At 37.2% G+C, this 21,598-nt stretch overlaps 1 protein-coding gene across 1 annotated transcript in view; it reads left to right on the forward strand.

The window, feature by feature from the left end:
- The window catches only part of LOC139123408 (RYamide receptor-like), a 60,313-nt gene extending 41,647 nt beyond the window's left edge, over nt 1–18,666 (forward strand). Inside the window, exons 3-4 of the mRNA XM_070689551.1 lie at nt 3,373–3,585; nt 18,013–18,666. Coding sequence (XP_070545652.1) covers nt 3,373–3,585; nt 18,013–18,189 — 390 coding nt within the window. The 3' untranslated portion in view covers nt 18,190–18,666. The remainder of the gene's footprint in view (nt 1–3,372; nt 3,586–18,012) is intronic.
- The last annotated feature ends 2,932 nt before the right edge of the window (nt 18,667–21,598 follow it).

Consider the following 21,598-nt stretch of genomic DNA (forward strand, 5'->3'; position numbering starts at 1 on the left):
GGCCATAGTCTACCGAGACGACCATGGAACAGAAGGCATGCCGCCTTGCTAGTCTGTCTTTCTATTTGTCTGTGGGTTTACCTAACATCAGTGTGAGATGAACTTCCCGATATTCCACATTTGTAAAGTGTATTTCATAAATAATTTCTCACCTGACGATTAAAAGTCTCTCTCATATCGACAAAACAAGCAAATATCGGTAAATTCTTTCTAAATCATTGTTCAGTAACTTGAAAGAGAACAAAAATGTGATCAAAACGAGACTTAGGTCTTCTAAATTCAATTTGCCATAGTTCTCTTATCAATTATTGCGTACTCACACATCCGCCATCTCGAAACGCTCACAAACGTTTATAAAAGCAATGATTGCAAAAGACAGCCCGGGGAAAATCAAGTCTACCAGCAGAGCTATCAGCCCAGTGTAATTCCCCTGTAGTTCAATGAAACACGTTTATCCTAATTGTTATAGTCAGTGTAGCCCAAATTAAAATCAGTTCCCTTTTCGGTGACTAAAGTACACCGCCTCGCCCGTGCCTCATGTATTTTCACCGACAAATGCATGGGAACTCTCTTAAAAAACATATATGCCTCTTTGCTGTGTTGTCAGTCTGCTCACATTTATTGAACTGAAAAAAGAATTTTTATTCTGGCGAACGCAGATGCTGCCATCAACAGAGCTCCGGATCGATTCGCTTCACTTCGACAATTTAATGACCTTCTCACAACAGTACCAAATCACCTAGCAACGAAGTCAGACCTGAACAACCCTCAGCCAAACCGTCGCCGATATTCTGATAATAAATATATGAATTACGCTACAAAACCGGAATACCAAATGGACATTATCACTATACTTCTTAGTCTAGTGATATTTGCATGCATCAAATTCAAACAGAATGAATGAAATAATCGAACATGTACAGTGACAAATAAATTGAATGTTTTAAGCGTGAAGTAATTTGAAGATCAGAACACACCCACCAAATGTGAACTGAACATGTGTTCCAGTTGTCTTTAAGGTAGTTTGCGCCTCGAAAGTAAAAGGCTTAAACTTTTGCTCAAACTTTCCTCAAGGAATATTTCTACCATTATCTTTCAAAATCAAGAATGGAAGTCGGGGGTCACCGTGCAAATTTTGATACTAGAGAAACAAACTATCCAAGATTTACAGATATTTTAAATTCAAATGGTCGCCATCTCCGTGTTAAACTCTATGGAGAAATAAAAAAAATTAATTCTCGGAAAGCTAAGACGGTGAACACATTTCTTACACCAAGAGCTTTAAAATGAACCCCTACAAGCGGTAGATCGGAAAAGAATTTAAAAAGTCTAAGAGTCCGAATATCTGTCCCCGAGGCGCTCTCTACCTTAAATTAATACTTTTATCTGGCATTATGGCTATGACTTTGAAATTCAATCTAAATTGTTTTGATCAACATCATGATCAGCAATATTCATCTTGTGTAGCTTCAATGGAAAAATATCCTTAATTATACAAATAAGTAATTAGCCGAAATGAAATAGCTGTATGTTGACATATCATTGTATCATCATTGTGTGTACCAAGATTAATTGCCTTTGGTCAAGTTCGTCCAATTTCATATTCCAAGCTGTGAAAGCTCATTAAATCCACAAATTGCCAATAAGCTGACATGAAAATGCAAAATGTCTTTCACTACTATTATATGATTACAGGCCACTTTAATCAACTTTCGTGTAGTCCTTTAAGTTAAATATAACTACTTGAGAAAGGTCATTAAATATGCAAATTAACAAAAAGGTTACAGGAAAATAATTTTAATGTATTTTCCTCCGTTTTGTCATTACAAGATCAGTATACCTAGCAAGTTTTAGCAAAGTTGGCCAAGTCTCTCCAGTTTGGTATACCTAATTTGATTGTTCATTTAATATGCAAATTACCAATTAGCTGAGTTTAAAATGAAAACCATCTTTCTTAACTGTTCTGATATTAGAGAAATAATTCCCCATGGACGCTTTGACAGTTTTTCTAACCGTGGTTCATCACGACTTTAGTACTGTTCTTTTCGCGTGACAAGAAACTCGAATTGGATCCCTATATTTAATCATCATTACACGGGCACGATATGAAGTACTTTATTGAGTGTGATTAACGAGGAGTTTGGCATATAAATATCATCTACACAATGTCAACCATCGAGTGACTTGACAGCCGCAGATTATGTTTGTATAGTAACCATAGCATAGTACATGTGCATGTGTACAAGTATTTAAAACTTTACAACACGCACGAAGGTGACCTTGCAACAGAAACTGCCCGAGGAAGTGAAATATGTTATAATGGGAAATTGATCTTAGGAAATAGCCTTTTTAACGCTTCTGACACTTTTGACACGCAAACGGTCTATGCATCTTGCGAGATCGTTATCGGCAAGCGCTTAGCGTCAGAGCAGTGTTGCATCAGTGCAGCGTGACACTAAAGAAATAGGAGTGTATACGTGGTACATGTATGACCAATTTTCATGATCATATTTTGAAAACCGTGTCGATGAAAGCTGTCACACGTTTCCATCTCTTATGTTTGCCTTTAATAATCCAATAACGCAAAACTACACCCACGCTTGCCAATATAGGCGTCAATTATCAGAGATTATCGTTCTATAGAAACCAGACGATTCCAATCAGCTCACCATCCAAGAAATGTAACCAGCGCCTTTAGAGTGGCAAGCGCCTTCGTCTTACCGAACTTACCGAGATAGTGCTTGTTGTAACACAAGTTACGCAATTTCTCGCCAGTGTGCATGATTTTGATTCTGCTGCAAATGACGCTGAGAGTGAAAAGTTGTCACGCCCGGTGTAGGTTCGGGCATGGATGTGCAAAAAAGATGGTTTGGGAGACTGTATCATGCCGACCAAGTCAAGTCCTTGTAAAAATTTGCCCCTAAGCAATTTATTGTTAAATTTAGATCACTGATGTTTTTCTTGTTAATACAGAGAATGTGGATAATACAGCTGCAGACGCAGTATTTCAAAATAAATTTGCGATTTCTATAATTTGAAAGGCGATGAGATGAAAAAAGCTGCAACTGACGTCGATGGAATACTTTGGTTACCTTTGAGTTCCCCACCGCGTGATGTGTTCAAATCACAGCAAGGTGTAAAACATTAGATGCTCATTGCAATAAACTGTTTTATGTGTTTTGTGTCTTTGTACAGTAATATCTCGATGTTTTCCAAATTTCATCAGTGGGTGATTGGGCGACCCTAGGTAACAGTAGAGATAGTAGTGAGAGACCTAGCTTTCCTTTTACAAGCAAAATATATACAATAACAATTACTTTCGTCGGAATATTTTACTTTTTGTGACCAAGATTTATTTCTCTTTGCTTTCAGGTAGTGACTATGCTTTTCGTCACAGTGTTGGCATTCTTTATGTGTTGGCTGCCCTCGCAAATTTTCAGCATTCTGGTCATGACGTATCGACCCATACATAACTACGGCAATGAAGTCTTGGTGTCCTATATTCACATCTTCGTCGTATGGTTGTCGATGGCGCACGGATTTTTCAATCCTTTTATATATACTTTTATGAATATGAATTTCAGGGTAGGTGAAGTTACTTCAGTTTAAATCGTGCACTATTCTACCCATATACACACCCTCTCTCCCTCCCCACTGTCTGTGTGCCCTTGTGTTTGTCTGACTGACTAGCTGAGTGACTGACTGAATGTCTGTCTGCTTCTCGTTATTTCTTAATTTGCATGTAGCAGACGAGAAGTTCCTTGTTGATTATTTGTAGTGATCAGCATTGCAGTCTAAATCTTAAAAGGCTGTTTTTCTTGCTCTCTATTTATTTGTATTGTAAGTATGTATGTATATATGTATGGCTGGCTGGTTGGATAGATAGATGGATGGATGGGTGGATGGATGGATGAATGTGGCACAGCACTGCAGTATTATTTTAGTTGACAGAATAATCATATACCCTCACTAATTGGTTGTATGATTATTGTCATGTACACTATCGATCATTCAAATGTTGATTAAGCCGAGTGGAAGGACGAGGGAATCGTCTTTGTAGGAAATCAATTAAGATATTCACTGATATTTAGTTTAAAATCGTCCACGCAGGGCAAACAACCAGGGACCAAAATTACTGATTTTTGTAAATCCTGTTTCTAAGAGGAGGGAAATGGTATAAGATGTGTTAATAGTTACAAGCATCGGGGACTTATATTTATTGTAGTGCATGTAGTTATTCCTGCCATAGATAGTAGCTACAGTCTATGTCCCTGCTAACATCAGCAAAGCTTAATTAACGAATCTGGAAGCAGTCTGCCTGTAAGGTTGGGTGACTACATTTGTTTCATTTCATTTGTTGCGCTACATTTAACAGAACGCACAGTTTGAATCCTTTATTAACTCTTAGCCACCAGCCGATGTTTAATCTCGACTCCCCCGAGATGATTTATTCTTTTCATTCAAGTCAACACGATCGCGATTAACGTCCCGCTTCTCTTAAAATAAGAGCGAAGCGCGCTATCAGCCTAATTAATCGAAGTGCGGTCTTTTTTTAGTGGCTGACCACACCCTAGAAACACTAGCTCCTTAATGAGACATGGTGCACAAACCGAATCTCCCGAATGTTTGCTCGTATCCTTTCATGCAGCCCACTTTTATAAACTCATTTTTAAAGAAACGCACATGTCTTGTGAAATTGATTTATTGTGTGGTCATTTAAAACAGCGCCCTCGCCTGTCATTTCCTAACCTCATATTGATTAAATTTTAAGTGAGACAGCGCGAATCATACAAGGATCAAGAAAACTTTTCTTTTGTCCCTATGATCTATTTGGGTTCTAAAATAAATAAATAATAAATAAATAAATAAATAAATAAATAAATAATAAATAAACAACAACAACAACAACAACAACAATAATAATAATAATAATAATAATAATAATAATAATAATAATAATAATAATAATAATAATAACATTCATTTTTAAAAAACGCCTTCCGTGTAAAATGACATCTCAAGACCATGTAAAACACTGACAAATATATAAAATAACGACAGCACATGTAACAATTACATTATAAAACTTTCTCTAACAAAACGTGTTTTTACACGAGAGTTTAAGTATTAGATTATTAAAACACCGGATTTCTGACGAAAGCCTATGCTATAGCCGTGGGAAACGTATGAAAACGAAATCTGCAAGCATAAAACCACGTACTTATTTGCTAGTGTAAACTGAGCGCACCCTATGAAATAAACCTAAGGCTCCAACCAGGATTGCGAAAGTTTAAGTGGTTCAATAGCGTGGTGAAATATTACCTTAAACTTAGAAAGTTCGACATAAAATTTTGAACTCACTCATGATCATCGGGAAGCCAATGCACGTTACGCAAGGTCTGTTAAATATGAGTTGTTGTTGCATGAATAACTTCCGATACAATGACAAGAGTAGTACGCATCTGGAAACTGAAAGATTTAAACTTTAACAAACTTTCCAGATGAAACTTAATACCACCTATTTTCAAAATCAAGAGGCCCGTAAACATTGCGTACTGCAGAAACAAAAATAATTTAAATTCACTAAAACATGTACTTGACCTTCAAGGTGGCTGTTATCCGTATGATAATTCTGCCGGGGAAAATTAAAAACTGGTTTCGTAGTACAAAAAAAAACGAGATGGTGAAACTTTCATTTTCCCACAAAGCTTCGAAAATAGTCGTAGTTTACCAGCGAAGTGTTATAAAAATTTGTGTCATAACATCATTCCTAAGGGATGCATCCTCCCGTAAACAATTGATGAGGTTCGAAACGTGTTTCAAGAAGCACTGCTACACAACATACAATAGATGGCGTGTTTTTATGTCAAAAAGAAAATTGAGTCATTTTCATGTTATTGTACATAATTATTGATAATATTTACTCTCTTTAAAACTCAAATCTTAGTGCTTCTTTTTATTGATGTGCCCACGCTTTTTCCGGCCTATATTTAATCCCATTGTGGGAGAACATTTGATATGAGAATTTCCTAAATCAGGCGATGCCGCTAAATTCCAATAAACAGACAAGCATATTCCATATAAAAAGAAATTGGGAAGACGTAAAAAACTTTACATATTGCACGATTAATAACAAAGTAGGCCTAACTCGGCTACTAGCTTTGTTCCCTTAATTCCATTCTGAGAGTAAATTGGATAATAAGACAATTTCCTACATCAGACGATTTCATTAAATTGCAATAAACAGACAAGAATAACCCGTATAAATGGAAACCGGAAAGACATAAGAAACTTTTCAAATGGCACGGGTAGCTTCACGGATGCTGCTAACATTGGTATGCTAAAGTTAGGTTATTTTTGTAAATCTCTGTGGTCATATGTAGAATGCTATGCATATTTGTACAAGGTAAACTGGATAAACGGGTTGTCAGCCATAGCACCAAGCAGTAAGAAACCATAAACACGTTCAGTAATAATATCGCTCCGTGTATTAACATCTGTAACGCTTTATACTTCCCAATTATACGAGAATATGAACCATGCGACCTACATATATAGTATGTCTGTTACATGCACGGCCTATTTTAGCTCAGGTCTGTGAACATTGTGAGCTACTGTCATACTTGATGTCTCACCAGTCCTGTTTCTAAATGACCTATGATTTATGTCCTAGACACATGTACCGGTCACAGTGATTGGTATTTGCGGTCCTATAAGGTCTGCTTACAGCTCACTGATTGAATGGACCCTTTCTCTTAGGTCTCATTACCATGTAGTGATCACCTCACGGCACTATGATTGGTTACCTTGTGTCCTTGTGTTAGCCTCGTTCTGTAGTGTTCGCTATCTCGTAATAGAGTGTCCCATGTACTTCCTGGAAACCGTATTGATAACCAGTTATTTAAAGTGTTTGCACCTGGTATCTAATTCGATCAAAACTAACAAGCGACATAGCGGCCGATATAGCTCCGCTGTGTTTATGTAGAGAATAACTATTTTTGACACATGTTGATGAAGAAGGTGGAAATCTTTGATAGCTCAATGCAGTGGCCAGAAAAAAGTGGCTAAAATAGCTGCAAAAATACACAATTGAAGATTTCATCATACTTTGAATATATCACATCGGATCATCCCTGAGAACATATCAACCAAAACTATCTGAGCAGTATTTTTTTTGGAGAATAAAATTTTCTGACCAAAATGGCAACAATTGCCCGAAAAAACAAAATTTGCAGATTTCATCATAATTTCAAAAGATCAAATTTAGTACATCTATAGAAACCTGTATACCAAATTTCAAAGCTGTTAAACCAGTACTTTTTGAGAAACACATTTTTTAACCAAAATGGAAAAAATTGACCAAAAAATTCAAAATTGTAGATTTCATCATAATTTCAATAATATGTAGTTCATCTATAGAAACCTATATACCAAACTTCAAAGCTATCAGATGAGTAATTCTGGAAATACACATTTTTTGACAAAAAATTGCAAAAATTGCCCCAAAATACAAAATTATAGATTTCATCAGAAATTCTATATATATAATACTAATTCATTTCAAGAAACCTGTATACCAAATTTCAAAGCTATCAGACCAGTACTTTTGAGAAACACATTTTTGACCAAAAATGGCAAAAATTGCCCCAAAAATTCAAAATTGCAGATTTCATCATAATTTCAATAAATATCATTAAGGTGATGAGATCTGTAGGAACCTGTATATCAAATTGCAAAGCTATCAGATGGGTAGTTTTGGAAATACACATTTTTTGACCAAAAGTGGCAAAAATTGCCCCAAAAATACAAAATTGCAGATTTCATCATAATTTCAATAAATATCATTTAGTTTATCTGTAGGAACCTGTATACCAAGTTTCAAAGCTATCAGATTAGTACTTTTGGAAATACACATTTTTTTGACCAAAAATGGCTAAAATTGCCCCAAAAATACAAAATTACAGATTTCATCAGACATTCAATATATATTACTTAGTTCATCTATAGAAACCTGTATACCAAATTTCAAAACTATCAGACCAGTACTTTTAGAGAAATACATTTTTTGACCAAAAATGGCAAAAATTGCCTTAAAAATGCAAATTTGCATATTTCTGCACAATTTGAACGAATCTGAAATAGATCATCCCTAGGGACATATGTACCAAATATCAAAGCTATCTGACTAAAAGTTTTGAAGAAGAAGATGTTTAAAGATTTGTTTACCAAATATGACAAATATTGCTTTAAAAATACAAATATGCAAATTTCACCACGATTTGAACAAATGAACAATCTGACTGAAGTCACCCTAAGTAAACTGCATATCAAATTTCAAAGCAATCGGACAAGCGGTTTCAGAGAAGAAGATTTTTTTACCAAACACACCAAAAAATGCCCCAAAAATACAAATATGCAAATTTCACCACGATTTGAACAAACTTAAGTGAGGTCACCCCAAGTGAGCTGCATATAAAATTTCAAAGCAATTGGACTTGCGGTTTCATAGGAGAAGGCAATTGTTGACGGACGACGACGGACGACGACGGACGGACGACGACGGAAAATCAACCTATTTGATAAGCTCTGCGTCGCTGACAGCGGAGCTAAAAAGACAGACAGAAGGCCGAGGTCGCCCGAGAAACTACTTCATCACTACTTCAGACATTGCGTGTCTATTCTGCTTCGAATGCCGGTTTGTAACGATTCAGTTTTCAGATGATAGGAGGTCGCTGGTGTGAACTAAAGTCTCTTCTACAGTAAATTTGTTCTGAACACAAACATCGGAACAAAATAGAAAATACCGTCTGTTCACCAATAGTTTGTGAAACATGTAAGACTTTATATGCAATCCGAGCACACACAGCATACACAAAGTTTTACTATATACCAGCTCGCGCGTGCAAATCCAGCACTCTGATTGGTCCAGATGCGAAAAGACCCGTTGTATTATTCGTGATGTACAATGGTTGGTACATCATAGTTGGTTCGCTGCAAGCTGGCCTTAGACCCATTGCTGCAGTGTCGGGTGGTCGGACAGTCGTTTAACATTCGTTCGCTTTTGTTTGGGAAAGCGACAATTAAAGGTATACTGTCACCTGTTCCAATTTTGCCACAGTTACCATGGAAAGAGAAAATCTAACCAATCACAGATTTTAAGCGGGTGGCCGCTTTTTAAAAACAGCGCCCTTACATGGGCATTTTGAATACCAAGGAACGCCCCTTTGACCATATATGGGCATATTTAGATTACAGGTGACTGTATACCTTTAATGTCAAATATGTGTTCTACCGATCACATCTAAATATTACAATAAAAAGGTGGAATCGCTATACATCAAACGTGCAGTGCAAATAACAACACCAAATTGAATGGCTTCATGTTTCGTAGTGGATTTGGGGCCCTTGTATTTGTCTTCACGTCGTGGCAGAACCAGGTGCTGGCATCAGGGATATCTTGGTACTATAATGGTCTGCAGGAAGTACATAGGACACTCTATTACGAGGCAGCGAACACGACAGAACGAGGCTAACACAAGGACGCAAGGCAACCAATCACATTGCCTTGAGGTGATCACTCACTACATGATGATGAGACCCAGGGGAAAGGGGCCAGCCAATCAGGGAGTTGTACGCGGACCTTATAGGACCGTAAACACCAATCACTGTGGCCGGAACCTTACTGATGAGACAGGATGACTAGGACTTATGACACTCCAAAACGTCACTGATAATTATGGTCAAAATTGTGTTATTTGCAGTCAGTTCATGGGCATTGCACTTGGGTACAAATACAGTTGTACCAAAAACATACAAACGAAAGCATCGGAAATATGTATGTTTTGCCGACACCTGTCATCGTTCACGACCTGTCGCAGACGGTACGTCGGAGTGTTTTCGTGTTATCTACACTGCTGAAGATTACGGGCCGGGTCGATAGTGTATCATGATAGAACCGCTATGCGACAAGTTTCCTATCGACGATTTTGACTTGTGAATCTCACTGTACAGATCGGAAATATAATACGTGCACCTTCTCGGTCACGAGCCACAAAAAATCCAACCGCAATGAAAATACTCGTGACAGAGAAGGTGCACGTATTATATTTCCGATCTGTACAGTGAGATTCACAAGTCAAGATCGTGTCCGGTGCGGGTTTCGGATACAATGTAAGATACTGTAGGGAAAGTCAAACTTTCGCACGCCATTAACGAAAATATACGAGCAGACGATGTAAATACCTTTGAAATGTTTTATTCATACACTTACAGCAACAAAGTGTACATGAACGAGTCACGACGCTATACAACTACAGCGTACTCACTTCACGTTTTCTCTAATCCGCTCACAAATTCCTTTCTAAGATGGTAAATTCGGCTTATTTGACCTCTAAGGACATGTATAATTCTAGGAGATAAAACTGACTGGTGCGGCTGCTTTATCACTTAGCATTCATAGGACCCGATTTTTGGCGGGCCTCATAACTTTCGCGAAGGGGCGAAATTATGTTTCAAAACACGATAACACACTCATTTTACACACTCCAGCTTATTTTTTACATCCACCGCCATTCTAAACTAAAAAACCTTCTTCAAATTGTGAAAACCATGTCGACATCTTAATATTTACAAATAGTATTTGTAACTTTTAACAATTTTTTTCATATTTTTGATTAAAATGACATCCTCAGTACGTGAAAGTAGACCATAATTAATACTGAATCACATGGTTTGCATGCCCAGCCCGCCTCACGATTAACAGTACAAGGAGTGAAAAATGACTTCTTGTCCGGACCAGAAGTCAGCTTTGTTGACACACGAAATGAAACGTAATCACACCACGCGCATGCTCAACCACATCTACGCAAGTTTTACTGTGGCGTCCGTAGAAACTATACGCTCTTCGAAAAGGTCTGGTCCATTGAAACTGGAGACTCAGCTAAAAACGCGCGAAAGTTGGGTAAAATACCGGAAAGATATAAATATGTAAGTGTTTACAGATTGTTCCGACTATAATGAGCCGTGCAAACAAACGTCTTGAACAGCTAAACTAACGACGGAGGCAGTCGATTGTAAGCTTCATGCAAGGCATTGTGACCGACGGTACGGAGTTCAAGTTTGCTGAATGAATTGAGAGAGAAACACATATATGAATAAAAATTCAACACTTCACCATTGTAATCATTGAACTAGTCGTTTCTTCCATTATGGAGTATAATGAAATTTCGTTTAAAACAATGACGGGACTGATTCTGCTCCGTCTCCTCAAACGAAGTTTTGTGTACGGCCAGGCTACGCTGCAGGCAACACAGCCTATCAACTTCGCATATCGTTGCCGTAATTGAAAACGCTCAGAAAGGAAAAATTGTATCTTGAATGCAGTACAAAAGTCTTACTTATTAAATTTAAAAGTATTTCCAAATAATATTGAACATAACGGGTATCTAATCCCCACAAGGACTACAGTAGTACAATTATCGCTAGCTGCGAATGTGCGATGCGATGGAGCTCCAGGCATGGTAGAAGAGAGATCCCGGCCTCACTGCAAAGTCGTCCCCTGCGCACCCGGCCCGACAGCAAACTAACCTCTTGGTTTGATTCTGTTGTTTACATATTTTTGTATAAAATTCATGATACATATATCTGACTTGCACAACTGTACAATTTGCTTAGGACTGTGATTTTGGCTGTAGTCTACAGACGATCGGAGGGAGCTAAGGCAGGCCCCAAATTTGCATGGACAATGCCCGGGACAGACGCAGCTCGATGAGAAAGTCATTCACATAAACCTAAATGAAGTGATCAATACAAAACTTTTAAACATCACTGGTTCTGAAAATTTATGATCAATGGTTCTGAGCTACGGATTTTGTTTGGCCGGCTACTTGTCCTGTAAGGCTGTACTACATGGAGGTAGTAGACTGTACAAGTGCAGCGGGGCCGGGCCGAAGTTAGTGTTGGGCATGCAGCAAGGTAAAGTTGACAGCGTCCATTGCAGAATGCCCGCGTGTTATCCTTTCGCGTTTGGGAGGAAATTTACCGCTGTATTCAGAATGCCTTTTTATCAGTATAAAAGCTCAAAAACTGATGCATCAAGAGCCAAGAGTCTGTAAATTTCTTAGCAGTAGCTCCATTGTTTTTTTCTAAATTTTCGCTGAGATACAGCCGTGCGTATACTGGTCCCGATCGTTCTGACTCAGGCGTTCACAGCTGTTTAGGGAGCCGTCATTATTTACGACCTGGGGGTCGGAGGAATTACATTAGAAACTCCGAAATTTTGAGTCACACCCCAGCCAACCATGATGACTTTGAGTAACCCCCTCTCTAACAGAAATTTTGTCTTACCTGAGCCCATGTAACAATATGTAGATATAAAAGCTCACCTAATAACCAGTCTCCGACCATATAGTATTGTTAAATTTGGATGGGTAGCATGTCATTATGGTATGGTTAAATGTCCAAATGGTTGTTGAACTCAAGTCAATTAAAATATACATTTCTATGATAATGTAAAGGATGAATTCACAACAGTTCAGTTTTGTCCTAGATCCTGTGCACTTATAGTGATATCTGTCGAGAACATTTCTCCATGACTCAGCCTCTCCTTCCACCTCTGGTAACGACTGCAGAAAACTACTGTGTGACATCATCATCACCACTGTCGATCCTCATCTTTACTGTCGCTGGTGCCATTGAGTACATGAACAATGATATCATTCTCATTGTCACTATCTTCTCTTTCATAATAAGTATTGCTAGTAGTAGCAGCTACTTGTAGTTTTTTGCCTTGCTTAATCTAGTTGATATTTATTTGTTCTGTTAAAGTATTTATTTTCTCTTTATTTAATATGTATCAGAGTAAAATATCTATTGTCAACTAATCATGTCATTGAGGACAGAGTAAGACAAAGGAAAAACATTTTGAGCACCCCTTTATAGCTTTCAATTTTTGAATGACCCCCAGGTCGTAAATACTGACGGTTCCCTTACTTGCTGCCAAAGGCCATCGCGTTCACTGCATTCGACAGCCTACCATACATTGCCAAACTATGTTGCTTCGATTTCGCAATCACCTTGCCGCTAAAGCAACAATCAGCTGAAATTTATTACTTCAAGTTACTCAATTTTGATAGCTATTTGCCTACAGAAGTGAGCCAAGTGTATATAGTGTCGTCTTGATTTTACATCGGTACCCGGAGTTCTGAGTGACCAACTGCAGGGTGCGCATCGGTGGACTGCCGACTGCAGTTTGAATAATCCGTATACGCACACTGTACCAGAATAGAATGTCAGCCTCCTCTGCCAAAGTTCTGTATCCTCTGAAACACAGTAGCAGTACGTATTTGAACAGAGAAGAACAAATAAAACCATTCGCAGGTCATTCAGCCGGCGACCATGTATTACCAAGGCAGTGTGGCGTGAAATGGCAAGGCCCGAGGAATGTTGCAGGCTCGATGATGTCATCAGTATCGGCGTTCTCGGTCACGTGCACAGCCTATAAGTTGTCAACAAACCCGCGCGCAATTCAACTCGATCGGGCAATATTTAGCGTTTGTATGTCACTACAGCAGCACAAATTTGGCTTATTTCTTCACTGAACAACATTTCACGATGAATGTAAGAGAATAACATGTAATTTCGAACATAAAAGGTTACAAGTTACAAATACTCGGGCTTTAACAGTGTACGAAAACCCTGCCTTGAAGTGGAATGGCCCAACAGCGTAATAATATCTAGAAGTGATACGATTGTCATCACTCCTTAGCAACCAACTTTTTATGAGTAAAGGGCGAGCAAGTAAGGTCGATTTCAGTTGATTTCGTCGCTATTAATTCGGAACGTCCGTAGGAAAACAGTTATAACCAAAGCATGCATGTATGTAGTCCACGACATATATGCACTCGCTATCGCATGCGTGAAGTGAACTGGCCAGAACCTCCTGGTATACCGTCGCTGGGTGTGGTTATTGCTATTATATCATAACAGTATATTGAAATTCTGCGAGGAAAGTCAAAAAACTGTTTTCGTTCTTGCCGAGAGCTGGCTTGTGTGCCTACATACTAGTTCGCAAATATAGGACGGTTATTTTCACATCTCGACCAATCAGATCGCTGCATTTCCGCCATCAAAATACTGGTATGGTAAGATTATAATAATCAGCAGACCATATTACAGGTTTATAGGTCATGTAGAAGTTTAATGACGGCGGCATTGCTCATTTGCACATTCAATGAACTTTCCTGAACAGGGATGTATATCTGAATGTACTTGTCAGACCAAAAATGACAAAACCACATTCGAAAATACTATGATCTTACAGTAATGAAACACCTTTTTACAAAGAAATTTGGCATAATTAACGCGTAGCAAACCAAACTTGATGACATTAGAAAAGTATATTGAAGAGAGTATGATATAATATAGATGAAAGTCATTTAGCTTGTAAAAGCAACTGAAAGCTTATTTGCATATTTAACGAACTTTCTCATTAGGGATACATGTCTTGATAGACCTTACCAAAGTTACTGAAACATGCTATTTACATTAAATATATTATAACATAACATCAATGAAAATCATTTAGTATTTTGACATAATTACTCTTGCTTGTTTTATGTTAATGACCCAACCCAATTATGAACATATGACTGAAAGGACATCCACAAAGTTTAAGAAACCTGCCTTTTTTGATGATATAGTGCGGTGTAACAGTTGTGAAAGATATTTAGCATTTTAACCTCAGCTAATTGCTAATTTGCACATTTCATTACCTTTACCAATCAGTGAAATTTAACTAGAAGGGCTTTGCCAAAGTTAAGAACATTTACTATGTATATATATGAGACGATATTATTGTAATTGTAAGTGGAAGACATATTGGATTTTCAGCTAGTTTGTAGCTAGCACATTTTTTGAGCTTCATGACATTGCTTGCTAAACTTGAAGGACTTACCCAGAAACAGACACATTTGCAACGCAAAGTGACAATGTAATGTTTTTGCTGCTATTGCATACTAAAAAGAACACGATTGGAACTAATGTGGGATAATTGGATGGTGAAGTAGTGTCGATTTCATCTACAAATGTAATCTCATCTACTTTTCTTTTTACGTTACACACTTGTTTTTACGAGTAATTTGTAATATTGCGACATTCAACTATAGAGCACCTAACATTTTTGAGAAATTTAAAAAATATTAAAATCCAATTATCCCAAATTAGTTCCAATCGCGTTAAAGAATTCGGTTAAAATTAAACAGGATTTATATTCCTAGTGTTGATTGGTATAACCTAAAACAATGATTTGATAGCTAATATTGAATGGTTACCAAATATCTAGTTTACCAAACAAAATAGAAAGACAGTCTCTCAAATTTGTAATTCTTTGACAATGCGGAAAAAATGCACAAACTTCTCAGAAACCTTACAGAGAGAACACTTGTCAGTGTCGCTGTTTTTCTAGTTGGAAATCTTCACACCATTGCAAGATTTGTGAACAATCTTGAAATTGAATTCAGCTAGTTTCCTATCAGTTGAGAGAGAAACCATTTGATTTATCCAAATAGATTTCCATTGAAGCGGAGTGCAAGTCTTAAACTAATGATTCCACATGTCGTCACAATAGGGGCGTATGGAATGTTTGGCAACAAAAATGTCATTAAAACGTTGGCTGTTAAAGTAATCAGTCCTTGTGAAAGAAAAAAGCGCTTTCCGTTGACACATACAAAATCATACTTTCTAAGCATCTGATCAAGATGGGTGTCTTTCAGAATACGTTGTTTCGGAATGAGATTTAATAAAAGTTTTTTTCCATTCCATTATCCAATTAGTCTTGATATTCAGTTTTTCTAACAACATTATAGGCGAAAGAAAGTTCCCCTTGGTCATCGAAAATGTCATCAAAGTAGATGTTATTCGAACTTATCTAGTGTGGATAAAAATAGTTTGACCATTGTTAGAGATGTTGATATTGCCCCAAAAGATTTGACTGTGGATACCTAGATGTCACCGCCACCTGCTTTGTACCAAGTGTAAGTAATTAAATAGTAAAAGCGTTATATCGCATCTAAATATAGAAAATCAGAAGAGTTTCTGAAGTTTAAATGGAAATTAGACAATCAGCTCCGAGTCTGTAAGTATAGGTTTAGCCATCTCAGTGACAAAGTTTTCCAGCGAGGGGTCGTTGAATCGAACAGTGAAATCCATGAAGCACAGAATGCATCATTCAGGGCAAAGATGATCGGACACGTTTGAAAAGACCAATCAGTGAGAGTCTTTTTATTCCGTCAGCAAACTCGTTCCAACATGAGCTAATATCACGCGGATGTCTGTCTGTCTGTCTGTCTGTCTGTCTGTCTGTCTGTCTGTCTGTCTGTCTGTCTGTTTGAGTGATAGCTAAAGATTAGCTGATAGGATTTGAATGGATGTATATGAATCTAGACTTTTTTATGAGTGGCATGAGCTGATTAGTTTTAGCGGGTGTGGCTTGGATATTTATACTTATTTGCATAAATATTATGATCTTAGATAAAACGGAAATGCATTGGGACGGCTGCACAAATTTTAATGAGATTTGCCACAAAAGTTGATTACAAAAGAATGTATCAGCCTTGAAAGATATTAAGCGGTGACATTAGGGGTAAATTTTAATTTGCATATTTGATGAAATTTCCTAATCATAGATATACACCTGAATTAACCCGACCCAAGTTGACAAAACTTGCTATGTGTATTTAAGATACTACGCTTTAACACAAATGAAAGTTGTTGAGCATTTTCAGATCACCTGATTACAAATTTGCCTATTTAGCAAACTTTCCTAATTCGGGATACATGTCTGAATAAACTTGATCAAAGTAGACAAAACTTGCTATGTACATCGAAGATACTATGATAAAATGTAAATGAAAGCCGTTCAGCACTGTCACATCAGCTAGTTACTAGTTTCGAAACAACTGACATCACTTTTTGGTTGTTTTACCGGAGTTCAATATATCGTTCTTTCAAGATTTTAACTGTATTATGTGAACCGGCACTTTTTTCATAGTCTTTCACTGCTGTGTTTGGCCTATAGAACAACTGTGTAATACAACACTATACCTATGAATTTTGGAAAACGGATGTGTCTGATTGTCAGTAAATTCCTATTAAACGCACGTTTCCAATTAGGAAGATAAGACTAGAAGGACTTGACCAAATTTAATGAAATTTACTGTGGATGTTGATGAGACAATTATATTGTATAACTGAAAACACGGTGTTTCCAATCGGGTTAAAAATTACAACATTATGCATTTTCATGTCAGCTATCGATAATTTGCATTTTCTAATAAAGCACATTTAACTGGAAGGATTTGACCCATGCTGTGAAAGTTGCTATGTCAACGTACTGGTAATTTGTATATTCAATGAACTTTTCAAAGTTAGTGATATCTGGAGGGACTTGGACAAACTTGATGATAGTGCCAAGTAAATGGTTGATAAAATTATATAATGCCAGAGTGACGCATTTTACATTTTTCGCGTCGGCTCATTTATGATTTGCATCTTTAATTAGCTATTGGGACATAAAGCCTGAAGGACTTAACCAAAGGCAATTACACCATAGACCCTTGAGCGAGATTACACTTGCTATTCAAAGTGATGATAAATTTGCAGTATTGTTCGTGATACGATTTCAATAAAGTTGGAAACTTGTGTCAAAAGATTCAATTTACAGACAACCGCAATATGTACTGAAAAAAGGGAGCATGTTCGTTCATATCGGGCTGATAAATAAATCTGGGCCGAACTAAACTTATTCTCTGTTTTTAAGTTCAAACTTTTCAACGTCCAGACTCAAGGTTTATTGTTCCATTCACCATGACATCAAACTATACCATCAGTACGCGGAATAAAAGTACTGTGACCTGCTAAAATTTAAGAAACAATAATTCTGAAAGACAATATTTATCACAGACAGATGTTGTTTGCATGGTTAATCATATTGATTCTTTCCCATTCCATTTCCAGGAAGAAGTGAAGAAGATCTTTATCTGTCTTTGTCGTCAGAAATGCTACAGCGATGTCGTAGCCAATGGAATCACAGGCCGAATTCGAATGAGAAGATATGAAACCACAGTTATCAACACAACCATGCAATCACTGAGCAGCTTCAGGTCATCGGTTATGTCCAACTCAAAGAAGTGAACAATTTTAATATTACGTGCGAGAAAATCTAGCTATGACGGAATTCCCGCCAAGACACCACAGTTATCGACGCAACCGTGCAGTCGCTACGCTAAGCACTTCAGGTCATCGGTAACGTCCAACTCAAAGAAGTGAACAATTTTAATATTACGTGCGAGAAAATCTAGCTATGACGGAATTCCCGCCAAGACACCACAGTTATCGACGCAACCGTGCAGTCGCTACGCTAAGCAGGTTCAGGTCATTGGTAACGTCTAACTCAAGGAAGTGAACAATTTTAACTTTTCGTGCGCGAAAATTTAGCTATATGACGGAATTCCCACAAATACACCACAGTTATCAACACAGGCATGCAGTCGCTGAGCAGTGGTTAGATTTGTCCAACTTAAGGAAGTGAACAGTTTTAATTTTTCGTGCGAGAAAATTTAGTTGTGACGGAATTCCTGCCCAGAAGTACATCTAAGCTTAATCGCCATAGATACCACATATTCCATGCTTCAGGTCATCGGTAACGTCCAACTCAAAGAAGTGAACAATTTTAATATTACGTGCGAGAAAATCTAGCTATGACGGAATTCCCGCCAAGACACTACAGTTATCGACGCAAGTCAACTCCAGTTGCACTATGTTAAATGCAAAAACCACATATTCCAATGTTACTTTTCACTGAATATTAATATTTATCGTCACTGCACATAAAGATCCACTTACCGTTTTTGCCGGTTTGTGCATTAGGGTTGTAAATTAAAAAAAATGTTTATATTCAATATTACTAAATATTTCAAGAAGTTTAAGTGTTAAAGAATTATTAGTTAGCTGCCAAAATCAGTTCATTGACAACCCCTTCTGTTGGTGAACTGAACGTTATTGCTTGTAACACAGTTGGAACCAATTTGATATATTGCGCCAGTAGGGAGAATGCAACACAGATGGTGTAGTGAATCCGTGTCAAATTGCGGCAAACCTGTCCAGTACAGCGAGATTTACAAAAATCAACATAATTCCTCTATTGAAATCGACTTTAATGATGACAAGTCAACTCCAGTTGCACTATGTTAAATGCAAATACCACATATTCCAATGTTACTTTTCACTGAATATTAATATTTATCGTCACTGCACATAAAGATCCACTTACCGTTTTTGCCGGTTTGTGCATTAGGGTTGTAAATTAAAAAAAATGTTTATATTCAATATTACTAAATATTTCAAGAAGTTTAAGTGTTAAAGAATTATTAGTTAGCTGCCAAAATCAGTTCATTGACAACCCCTTCTGTTGGTGAACTGAACGTTATTGCTTGTAACACAGTTGGAACCAATTTGAGAGATAAGGATCCTGTAATTGTTCAAATTTATCAAAAGTGTTAGGTGAATGCCCTATAGCTATAGCTGAAATTTGCAATTTAACAAATAACCCATAAAAACAAGTGAATTGCAAACAGAAAAGTAGGTGAACTTAAGTTTGCTCATTAAACCAGCATTACTACAATTTCCTATTCTCCCAAATTAGTTCCGATCGCGTTTTGTAGAACATTTTCATTTTTCACATGATTGGAACTAATTTCGGATAATTGGCTTAACCTGTAAATGTAAGCTCATCTGCTTGTCTTTTTTTGCGATACACTTACTTCTATAGGAAATTTGTGATACTGCAACTTTCAGCTATAGGGCAACTAACACTTTTGATAAATTTGAAGAATATTAAAAGATCTGATTCTCTCAAATAGTTCGTGGTTTGTAGAACATTTTGATTTTTGAGCTTGAAATTAGAAGTGACTTTCTTCAAAACGATTACTTATTCTGGAAAGCCACACTGTCGTACAGCTTCATCAACATTGTTGAACAAAATGAACTCTGTCAGATGCAAGTATCAGAAAAGTACAAAATATCTACACACAGCATTTAGCACGCAGTATGAGGCTAGATGGTGATAATAGAGAGCTTAATATTGCGCCAGTAGGGAGAATGCAACACAGATGGTGCAGTGAATCCGTGTCAAATTGCGGCAAACCTGTCCAGTACAGCGAGATTTACAAAAATCAACATAATTCCTCTATTGAAATCGACTTTAATGATGACAAGTCAACTCCAGTTGCACTATGTTAAATGCAAAAAGAAACTAGAAAGTGGCACCACGTGACTCCGACCCGAGGAGCTTTCATTTTGGACTGGGGTGTCGGTCATTGAAAGTCAGGGAATTTCTTTTTACAACCCTGTTTTTAGGGGCAGATTTTACTAGAGATTTTAGGAGAGTCGTTATTTACATAAGCCGTTCGTGGAACTATGACAATTAAAGTAAAATTGGACGTGACGTGTACACAACTATGAATCAATGTAGTTTAGAAAGATAGGATATGAGTACAACCTTAGCAGTTGACGATCTCTATATTAAATCAGCTGGTATGGAATGCCATTTAGATATAAGTGCAGCGGTTCTCTACATCAATAAAAAGTGTAGCAGTTGCGAATTTTCAGCTGATCTACAGACAAACAAGAACAGTACCATTGTACTATTCTTCTTCATTTTAAAACTAGTGATATTCACAGAAACTCCGTTAACTGCAGTAAAATAGCTGTATTGATATTGACAACTATTGCAGTAATATGAATATGAATATTTATGACATTTTAATACAGAGATGGTAAACTTCCCAGGTCCTACCCATATCCTATCATTTGAAAGTACATTGATTCATGTCACTGTGACACAAATTGCTAATATTTCACAATCCTGTCAAGTATGCTAAAATCTGGCATTTGGATGGTTCGCTGCTTGCTTACCGTTACAACTAGCTCTGCTCTTTGTAGAATCCTGTTTGTATTGCCAGTAGACGTTCATGTACGTAGACGTTCGGTCTCATAAACGTTTCATTTAATGTTGTTAGTGTTGATACAGCTCCACATAAATCTTATGTCAATCTTTATGACTCTAACCTCATCAAACATTCTCATTCAAAATTGAAACCCCTTTTTAATATCGTGTACTAAAACTTGAATTCCTTACTTCCGTCACCACCCCCGTAAAAATGAAGGCTCCTTAAGTTCAAGTCATATGGTGCCAATTTATTTCGATTTGCTGTTAACATTGCACAACAGAAGATTTCGTCATTAACGTTCCTACTAGTATTTATGAACGCCTGGACCAAATGAGCATTTTACCGAATTCGAAATGCCTCTTTGCATTTATTTATTACAAATAAGGTTGGCTTATACAAAATACAGCGGAGAACGTGTTATTCTCAATATCAAGAAGAACAGCGCTAAGACAGAAAATCCAAGATCAAAATTTCGTCCAATTTTGACGTAAACCGATGAAATGATGAAATTTGCGATTGTTTTGACTGCTGTTCTGTGATTTCAGGGTGAAAAAATGGTTGGACTAATGTAATAAAAACGTGAAATTTTAAAA

This window comes from Ptychodera flava, chromosome 22 (assembly GCF_041260155.1).
Source record: "Ptychodera flava strain L36383 chromosome 22, AS_Pfla_20210202, whole genome shotgun sequence".
NCBI lineage: Eukaryota > Metazoa > Hemichordata > Enteropneusta > Ptychoderidae > Ptychodera > Ptychodera flava.